General features: G+C 41.2%; 1 protein-coding gene across 1 annotated transcript; it reads left to right on the top strand.

Moving 5' to 3' along the window:
• LOC117953637 (zinc finger and SCAN domain-containing protein 32-like) lies at nucleotides 1–3,203 on the top strand. Its single transcript, XM_034886854.1, has 4 exons — nucleotides 1–386; nucleotides 643–704; nucleotides 1,729–1,822; nucleotides 1,916–3,203. The coding sequence occupies exons 1-4, from the start codon at nucleotides 179–181 to the stop codon at nucleotides 2,941–2,943; spliced, it is 1,392 nt and encodes a 463-aa protein (XP_034742745.1). The 5' UTR covers nucleotides 1–178; the 3' UTR covers nucleotides 2,944–3,203.
• Nucleotides 3,204–10,451: the final 7,248 nt, after the last annotated feature.

Here is a 10,451-nt window from a genome sequence, read left to right as displayed (position 1 = left end):
TGTATTTACGGTAGAGCCCTCCGCCACACGGAAGAAAAGGTTCCAGCTAGCTAGAAACAACACAGGGATGTAACATTTTCTAGTGCGTCGGTGGTTTTTGGCGTTTTTAATAAATATAATTGCGCGAGGAGACATTTTATTAATCATACATTGTTCTCAAATATTCGCACGAGTCGACATGGCGACGTGCATTCCCTTTCAAACCCAGCTGTCCTCTATAATGGAGGTTTTGGTTAAAGCAGCAGTGACAGAGATATCCAAACTAGTCGATGACAAATGTGCTTTTTTGCACCTCGAAATATCCCGAAAGCAAAGCGAGAATGAGATGCTGAAAAGGAAATTACTAATAATGGAGAACAAAAATGCGCAGCTGCAGCGGGGCTTTGGTAAGTGATCAGTTTTGCTTCATTTGTGCTCTTACAGTAATTGACGAGTCGAGTAAACTAATTATGCATTTTAATGTGGAAGTATCAGAAATGTGATGACAAAACGCCCCATCATTCAGAGAAACCGCAGGGCAATTGGGATAGGGAAGCACTGAATGAATGCTGTACATTCTTACGTTATTGTTAAATGGTAATATATTTGATTTCACTTTGGTCTAGCGTTTTTTTTTATGTATTTCTTCCTTTTGTTTACCAGAAAACTACATGGACAGAGGAACTGATGAGGGGAGCTGTCCGCATCCTACAGGAGATATTAAGGTCTGATTTATGTCAATGTTATTACTCAGTAAAATTACGCCCCAGCAGTGTATAATTTCCACTTGTACAACACACACACACACTTTTGAAAATCCAGTTTGTCCCCCCGATTTTAATTCATAAGTCTCGGTGATCGACCCCCTATTTTAAACAATAAAGAAAGTAAGACATCTTTTTTCTACATAGTTTAGTACTATTCTTTCTGGAAGAATTTATCATTGTGATCAATTTAATTATTTGTATCACCATAGTCCCTAAACCTATGTGTAAATACAGGAAATGGGATTCAAATAGAAAACCACAGAGCCCCCAGACCCAAGGTTTTGTGTAATAAAGTGTAATAATGAATCAAATTGAAAAGTGCCAAGTGTGTTGCAATCAACAACTTTTTGTCACATAACCAATGTGAGGTTTTGGGAAAAATACATTCAAGATAGTTACTCCACATTCAGCAACATAGTGAATGAATGATTTGGGGAAACGGTTGGTGTTCCTGGGAGGCAGCAGATAGGCGCCGTCCAGAAGGCCATAGCGGAAACTCACTGGACAGAATGTGCCCTTGATTAATAATTACAGTAAAAGGAGGATGAATATTGGATTTACATTCGCCAAATGACTGCTAAGGTTGATGTGTGTCTGCTCCATTTATAAATAAGCACACGTTTGCTAACATGTTGATCAAATCTACGTTATACTGTATGGTGATTATATGTCCGATTATGGAAAATATCATAACCACGGTTATTTTGGTCAATATTGAAATCACTATTATTTAACACGGTTACTCATTGACTTATTGGAAAGACGCTGCATTTATTGAACTTAAAACATTGAAACTGTTCAACAAATCAACAGTGAAAATGCCTTAAACTGTGCAAAATAATCCCTTTTCTCGATTGCATTGCTTTTGTGATCGTTTGGAGCCGAAATCGGGATTAAAAGGGGATTACCTGCCCAGCCCTATATATGCCAACGTTGTGTTCACAGTCACAGCTAAAGTTGAATCCGTCCTCTCTCCATCTAGTTTCCTGACATTGACGACGCCACTTATCCGTTCACGATAAAAGAAGAGAGTCCAGATGAGATGCTGTGGATCAGTGATCCTGCGGGACCGATTGGTGAGTTATAGAACTGGATTTCTTACAATGAAACCCCCAAAAAGTTAAAGTGTCCCCTTTTTAAATGAACTACACATTCTCTGTCCCTTGCAGCTTCTGCTGTCCATTACCGCACAGGTAATGCTTCAGAGAACCAGCAGTTTGAAGATGGTCCACTTAACCATTCCGAGGTCGCCACAAGAAAATCATCCGAGTTCGCTGACTTGTATAACTCTGGTCAGCATGCGGGAGACATCAACGGCCCTCAGATCACGGTCAAGACGGAGAAGGAGGAAGACCGATCCAGATTCAACCAAGATGGATGCCAGCACGGCGCTGGGAAGCACATTCAACTTGCTGCAGACTTTTCCGTGGACGAACGAGAGAATCAGCTCTGGTCATCCATAATCGAAGGGAATGACATTGATGCCGGCTTCCCTGACTTTTCCAGTGTGGTAGAGGAGTATTCCAACACATTCCCGGACAATTCGGATGTTCACGTGGTTTCTAACGCCGCCAAATCTGCCGGCGTGCAGCAGTTGTCCTCCCAGAGGCCGTGCAACGGGATCTACAGCAGTGAGCATCAGAAGGATGTCCCACAGCTGTCCAGTTTTCAACCCAGAGCTCAGGCAGACAGGCAGAAGGAACAAGTGTACTTTCAGAGAAACCCCTCACATGTTGGACACGCAAGGCAGCCGGACGAACACGCTGAGAGGGAGGGTGCAGCTGGAGACAAACCGTCCGTCAGTCACTCGCACAACACTTTGACAACAGGCAGCTTTAAAGCTCTGTCGGGCCCGTCGCGAGGCTACTCCTGCTCGCACTGTGGGAAGACGTTCGGCCGCCTGCACCAGTTCAAGCTGCACCAGCAGAGCCACAAGAGGAAGCGGGCGTTCTGGTGCACGGTGTGCGGGAAAAGCTTCCAGTGTTCGTCCCACCTCAGCATACACCACCGGACGCACACGGGCGAGAAGCCATACGGCTGCGGGCAGTGCGGAAAGCGGTTCACGCAGCAGAGCAGCCTGAGGGTCCACCAGCGCACGCACAGCGGGGAGCGGCCCTACAGCTGCTCGCTGTGCGGGAAAAGCTTCATCCTGATGCACCATCTGAAACGCCACAGAATCATTCACACCTACAGCTGAGACGAAGAGACGTCTAGGGCACTGTTGCTCAGGTGAAAAAGGATTTGTAAACTCGTTGCTTTGCTCACAGACTTTGTATCATAATGCATATTCTACTATGCAAAATCCATCTGGATGGATTTTAAGATGTTTGCTTCTTTTTTTACTTATATTAAAAACTGAATTGCACCCTCAAACAAAATCAAGTCCGTATTTTTGAAGGCACCTCCAATGCTAGAAATCCAAAAACCAAGATCTGAAATGTGGAGTCATTACAAAGACATATTCCCTCTTACAGTTACATGCATACTGATGTTCTCAGTTAGTTTTTAGCTCCTCAAGTGGAACTATGCCTCACTTCATCTGAGCACTGAAACTCTAGATGGGGAGAGTTTATGGGGATAATAATGAGCGTCTTGTGGTCATTATTATCCCCATAAACTCTCCCCTTCACAGTCAGCTCAGGGCTTTCCATGAACAGCGAAAAAGCACTCCTCAGGTTTATGTTTCGATGTCATACAGTGGGCAGAACAAGTATTTGATACACTGCCGATGTTGCAGGTTTTCCTACTTACAAAGCATGTAGAGGTCTGTTATTTTCAATCACAGGTACACTGCAACTGTGAGAGATGGAATCTAAAAACAAAAATCTAGAAAATCACATTGTATGATTTTTAAATAATTAATGTGCATTTTATTGCGTGACATAAGTATTTGTTACATCAGAAAAGCAGAACTTAATATTTCGTACAGAAACCTTTGTTTACAATTTAAGAGATCAGATGTAGTTTTTGACTAGGTTTGCACACACTGCAGCAGGGATTTTGGCCCACTGCTCCATACGGACCTCCTCCAGATCCTTCAGGTTTTGGTGGTCAATTGTCGCTGGGCAATACAGACTTTCAGCTCCCTCCAAAGATTTTCTATTGGGTTTGGGTCTGGAGACTCGCTAGGCCACTCCAGGACCTTGAGATGCTTCTAACGGATCTACTCCTTAGTTGTTAGAGCCACTCCTAAGTGTGTTTTGGGTCTTCATTTTCAATGCTCTTACTGAGGGAAGCAGGTTGTTGTACAAGATCTCGCGACACATGGCCCCATCCATGGCAGACTGACCGCCATCTTGAACTACTTCCATTTTCTAATAATTGCGCCAACAGTTGCTGCTTGCCTACTGTCCTGTAGCCCATCCCAGCCTTGTGCGGGTCTACAATTGTATCCCTGATGTCCTTACACAGCTCTCTGGTCTTGGCCATATTGGAGAAGTTCGAGTCTGTTAGACTGAGTGTGTGGACAGGTGTCTTTTATACAGGTGTCAAGTTCAAACAGGTGCAGTTAATACAGGTAGTAAGTGGAGAACAAGAGGGCTTCTTAAAGAAAAACTAACAGGTCTGCAAGAACCGGAATTCTTAGTGGTTGGTGGGTGATCCAATACTTATGTCATGCAATAAAATGCAAATTAATTATTGAAAAATCATACAATGTGATTTTCTGGATTTTTGTTTTAGATTCCGTCTCTCACGGTTGAAGTGTACCTATGATTAAAAATTACGTTATGTTGTTCCAAGTTAAATGTTTGTTACAAAACACATGCCCAAAATCTTTTACCGTCCTTGCTTATAATTTATATTAAAGAATCGTTTGAATTGGCAGCTGGATTTCTTTCATTCTCACTGTATTTTTTAGGTACTCAACATCAGGATTCAATGATTCAGTCATTTTAAATAATTGTAATAAATCTCAGTTGTTTGGTCAGAAAAGGGTGAAAAAAAAATATGCATCACAACTGTCTAGAGCTGGGGTCTTCAATTATTTAGGCCAGGGGCCCCTAGGCTGAACAAGAGTCCGAGAAGGGACCCCGTACCACATAACGTAGTCAGTTAAGGCGCATATTAGACTGTGCAGAATGGATGAAAAGAAATCAATATTATTTATGCATCCTGTTATAATGTTAAACACACATCCGGATGGCTTGAGCTGTATGGCAACCAGTGGCTACCGTACCTATGGTAAGCTTATCTTCAGTGTGTAAATCATATTTTTTCCACAAACAGGCCAATTTATCTTTGCTTTTCAGACTTATTTAAATTTTTGAAATAAGAATTCTGGCTTTCAATTTCCTGCAGCATAAAAGCGAAGGATGGAATTCAATTCAAACTCAATTTAAATTGAGCCAAAAGCGTTGAATCATTACAGGCGTTATCTCAGGACGCATTAAGCATTCGGTGCCACAGGGGCAAGGAAACTTCCTTTTAAACAGGTAGTTTTGATGTACAAACGTACAATTTGCAGTTCTGTAAAAACAGATAAAAAGCAACAGCTGGGTACAGGAAATGATTGGCATTTTGATAGAGGACGAATCACTGATTCATTCAATGCCGTTGACTCACTGTTTCACCACGATTCCAATTACGGCCTCATTCAACCCTGCAGCACTGTGACTGTGGTGGATGAAATGACACCAGAGGGCAGCCTAACCTAAAAACATCCCAGTGCAGAGGCATGATGACGCGCTGCCTGAACCCCCTGAACAGTTGAAGTTCCTGTTCCTAGTTCATTGTGAGTTTCATCCTCTGCGGTTTGACAGCCGTTTCTATAGAGATTGCAGCCCTCAGGACAGGGACAGGACTGTACCAAACTCCATTCATTCATGTAATCCCTGATTCATTATACGATTCTTTCTCTTGCCTGCTGTAAACTATGGTTTTATATACTGTATGTATGTATATATATATTACAGTTGAAAATAGAGCTGGGCACTATATCAATAAGATATCGATATTGTGATTTGACACTTGATATTGTCTTAGATGTTAGATATTGTAATATCGTAAATGGCTTAACTAAAATCTTTTCCTGTTTTTTAAGGCTGCGTCACAGTAAAGCGATGTACTTTTCTGAACTTACCAGACTGTTTGATATTGGCGCTTTCACACCAATTTCACACCCACTTAGTCCTTTATATCCACAATACCAATGATTAGTTATCTTAAATCATTGTGTAAATATTTTGTAAAAGCACCAATATCAACTATGCAATATTGCCGCAATATTGTCATTGAGGTATTTGGTCAAACATATTGTGATATCGTTCAGCTCTTTATTGTTTTAAACAAAGTTCAATCCATACAGTTTACAATATGAACACATCACTCCCGGCCCCCCCACTCATCATCACCACATATGCAAAAGGCCTTGGTTGTCAACTGAGGCTTGCCTCCTTAAACAAAAATGACGACAAGATGAAATAATAATAGCCTAATAATTGTTGGCGTGAATCATGTTTTAATGTTAAACATTCATGTGGCACACATCTGTGGATGGCCTTAGTGACTACCTGGACTGTAGGCCAGTAAGCAGTGGGGATTTATATTTGCTAATAATATGTTGGATTAATGTTAAGACCTTTTAGAATTTGAAAAAGGTTTTTCAAAATTAACAATTATTTGAAGGCCCCCCCTGCATTTACTTCGAGGACCCACTTAGGGGTCCCAGACCCCTGTTGAAGATCCCTGCTCTAAAGTAATACACCTAAACTAAAAGTGAAAGTAAGAACTTTCTATTCTAAAACTGTTTTGTGCCATAACTGCATCCATGTACCTAAGGTAAAGTATATAGTTATACATATATATATATATGTTTAGCATGAAGAGTGCCTTGGACATTTTTTTACAGGTTAGTGTGTAAATGACCTGTTTTTATATAGCAGTCCTTTTTCTAGTTTCAATGACCAATCAAAGCACTTTTACATAGCACAGGAACCATTCACCATTCACACACGTTCATACAGCCGAGGCTGCCGTACACGGTGGTACCTGGTCATCAGATAAACACTCACACACATTCACACTCTGACGCACAACTTGGGGTTCAGTGTCTTTCCCAAGAACACTTTGACATGTGACGGCAGGGCCAGGGACCAACAGCCTTCTGACTGGCAGGCGACCGCTCGACCACTAAACCACAGCCGCCCTTTGTGCAGCTCAGTTGAAGTCTTATGGCTTGGACATGTGCCTTCAATGCAATCAAGTCAAAATGAGGCAGTAGTTCATCTAGGCTAATCTTCAAGGAAAACGTGAGCTAACATTATCAAGATGAGAGAAAACCACAATGAATGTTGCTGTTTTCTTCTTATCCCCGGAGGTTTTGGGGACTTTTATGAGGCAGGCAGGTAGGTGTTGCAGAGATCTTTCTCTCCTTTAGACAGCTCATTATTTATCAAGTAAATAAGGATTTCCCCTAATTCAGTTTCTAACTTTAACGCTATGCGAACACATTCCACTTGTGTTTGTCTCCAGTTAGGAATATTGACTTGTAATGATAAACATGCTCTCTTCCCTGTTCGGGCTTTTTTAATTGCTTCAGAAGTCATAAAACTGAATCCTTGAACGCCCTTGCCTGGGAGTAGAGTTGTAACATCTTTGCTGACCAGACAGAGTGGAAGACTTTTATAAGATGAAGACTCCAGCGATTAAAGCAGCTGTTGGGAACATAGTAAAAAACTGCTCTCTTCTTTCTCGTACTTTGCAGTTGTTGCACTCCAGTCAGAATGAAGACGAGAGGGGTGAAGATTATCAACCAGGCTCTGGTGTGCTTTTTACTTCCATCCATCCATCCATGGTGAAAAGGCAGATAATGAAAAGATTTATTTCTAGATTTTATGAATCAATATCAGGTCAACTGAAACAAAGACGGGTTTTAAGTAGGGAATTGATCATTTTAACCCGGTCCCAGTCTTTGTTGGGGTCTGACTGACATTTTAAGTGTGGTTTAATAATGCCTCTAACAGTCAACATGGGTTTAGCTTGGGGTTGAAAGGGTTACACAGGTAGTAAACACTGCTCTGGAACAGTCTGTCCTACAGCAGTGATCAGTGACAGAGACACTTCCTCCACATTTGACACATGTACTGCAATATTTTAGTTTGAAAAGCTTCATTGTGAATATTGACACACAGTTATTAAAAGGTGTTAGAGGAGGAAGTAGATGATATTTCCCCCCTCATTAACACTTTTCTTGCAGGAGAGTCTGCTCAGTCATCTGTTTTACATCTGTACCTCGCAGTACAGTGGTGTACAGAAAGTAGATGTTAGGACAAAGAAATTCTATGGTGACAACAAACCTAGGTCTTCAGACATTTTTTTGTTTAAAAAATACAGGACTTCATATTGTTTATTAATTATGTTAGATGGCTCATTAGAAGGTTGAACAGTCAAACAGGTCTTTGACTTTAATGTCAGCTTAAACAAGCAACACACCCACAATCCCATGTAAAACATCATTAGCATACTTTTACCTTAAGCACATTTAGGAGTTTAAAGGTGCGTGTGACCATATGTGACTTGCTCATTCCCTGCAGGCATTTCTCACAGCCTTGTATAGCCATAAACAACGGCTCCTGAGCGTCATGGAAAATGTTTCTTTTTTTTTCTTTTTGGAGGAACAGGAGGAAGAAGGGGGCAAATGGCAGTGGTTCTAGTTTGGGTTAGAACGTGGGAAAAGACAAAGTGTTGAAGGGAGTATCCATATCAGTGGATTGTGTGGGCAGAAAGGAAGAACATGGCTGATAAGGTGAAGGACAAACAGACAGTAAAAATGTCAGCTGTCATGATGTTCTCTCTCAGCGAGGAAAATTAGCAGGTTGTGCTTTATTGGCAGACAGGAGACATTAGGGATCCAGCTTGCATGTCTGGCCTTGTTCCTGTCTTTAAAGTTTAAATCAAACAGAATGTACAGTACATGGCCACAAATATGTGGATATGCCTGTGGCAGACAAGGCCCTTTAATCAGAGCCTATTATCTCAATGCTACAGTAAACAGTGATGTTGTAGACAATTTTGCACTTCCAACTTTGTGGCAGCAGATTAATAGCCAGTGTAATGGGGCTACCCCATGACTTCATTTAAGCCGGTGGTAGCATTTGTCTTAGCATGCTAAACTAAACTTAGTATGAGCAGTAGCATAGGGCGGTTAGCGTGAGCATTGTAATTAGCATGCGGGCTTGCATCAATGACCCCATGGCTTGTTATTTTATTTCAGTTCATTGAAGTACTAGTCAAAAGACTAGAAATCATGACTGGATAATTACAACACAGGGTTAATTTCAAGTCATTTATTCCAGGTTATTGGATTTACCCATGGTAAATGGTTACGCCATTTTAATGCTACGGAGCCATCACCAGCAGTTAACATCCCATTGACTGCCATTCATTTGGGCGCCACTTTGACAGTGAATAACTTAACATCTGAAGCGTTTCAAGACTCTTTTTGTCTGTTGTTTATTTTTAAGGAAACCACAATGTATAAAATGCTTCATTACCTTCTAGCTCATGTTATGGCTCCGTAGCAGACGTTTTTGTAAAAATAGGCTAACAATTGTGTCATAACCACGAGACTTACCGTCGCATAGTCAACAATTCACCGTATTGTCAGGAGAAGCTTGCAGATAGTTTGGACTTCCATTAGCTGTTTAAGTTTAATTACTAACGCTAACTAGCATGTTAGCTAGCAATAATTAGCCTGTGCCTATGTTGTCTCCTTGCATATAGTACCTACTATTCAGGCATTTTATTTTCCTTCACTGGTCTCCGTCCAGAACAACGGGATCTGTTGGTTAATTTCTTTAACTGTCTATGGTAATTTATAGGGGCGAAGACCTGGAATGGTCCAATGGGCCAGTGTCAGAGGGGTGTACTGGAATGCCTAGAGTTCTCTGTTTTGAGACAATTGTTCAGCATGTAACATTTAATTTCAGGTTTTATGGTTTTTATATGGTGTATTGATGTAGCCAGAAATGTATGGTTTTGTTGATGTAACATAAGGGTGTTTGATTGATTTCCAATTAATTTTGGTTTGTCTTGTAGGAGGGGCTTCTGGTTTAAAGGAAGGAGGCAGAGGCTCCTTTGGGCAGAACAGTGTTGGCCTGGAAGGGTATGTGTCAGATAGTCCAATAGTCTGGGTCTCATATAATCTTTGTTATTGTTGTTATTGTTGTATCAGTTTGTGATGTTAATTTAAAGAGTTAGTACTTAGTTCCCTTCTTGTTGTTGTTTCCATTTTCATTTTTGATCTAGTTTTGCAACAAGTCAACCTTGCAGTACTGCACTTCATGTGTTCAGGTGAGGTAATAAATCAAATCACTAGGTGAAGAACTCCTGAGTCCATGTCTCCTCCTTCCACCATGGGGCTAAACATTACATGCCGGTACTTTTGAGTTTTGAGTCTACAATGTTGAGGGGACTAAACCTAGTGGTGAACCTCAAAGCTCCATGATACACAGTGTCCAGAACATGGCAACTTTGAGGAAAGAAAGCAAGATTACAGTTCGAGTACAGTAAAAAACTGCATTGTGGGATGTGCAAACCACTAACTTGACAAGAAGTAAATGAGACATGGGGAAAGTCGGGAGAAAGTTTGTACCTGCCTAAATGAAATAACAGGACTGAAAGTCGACTTTTCCTGAAGGTAGACTTTTAGATTGTGGTTAAAGACCCTGCATCTGTAGGCGGAAAAAAACTCCCAAAGCCACATTG

The sequence above is a fragment of the Etheostoma cragini genome, chromosome 12 (assembly GCF_013103735.1).
Source record: "Etheostoma cragini isolate CJK2018 chromosome 12, CSU_Ecrag_1.0, whole genome shotgun sequence".
In the NCBI taxonomy this organism is placed as follows: Eukaryota; Metazoa; Chordata; class Actinopteri; order Perciformes; family Percidae; genus Etheostoma; species Etheostoma cragini.
Note: the sequence above shows the minus strand (reverse complement) of the source record. Positions and strands in the feature narration are given on the sequence as shown.

Bases quoted from the DNA above. Each gene is read 5' to 3' on its own strand.
- LOC117953637 (XM_034886854.1), top strand. From the start codon at position 179: ATGGCGACGTGCATTCCCTTTCAAACCCAGCTGTCCTCTATAATGGAG. The intron at 387-642 runs GTAAGTGATCAG...TTTGTTTACCAG, and splicing joins GCAGCTGCAGCGGGGCTTTG to AAAACTACATGGACAGAGGA. The intron at 705-1,728 runs GTCTGATTTATG...CTCTCCATCTAG, and splicing joins ATCCTACAGGAGATATTAAG to TTTCCTGACATTGACGACGC.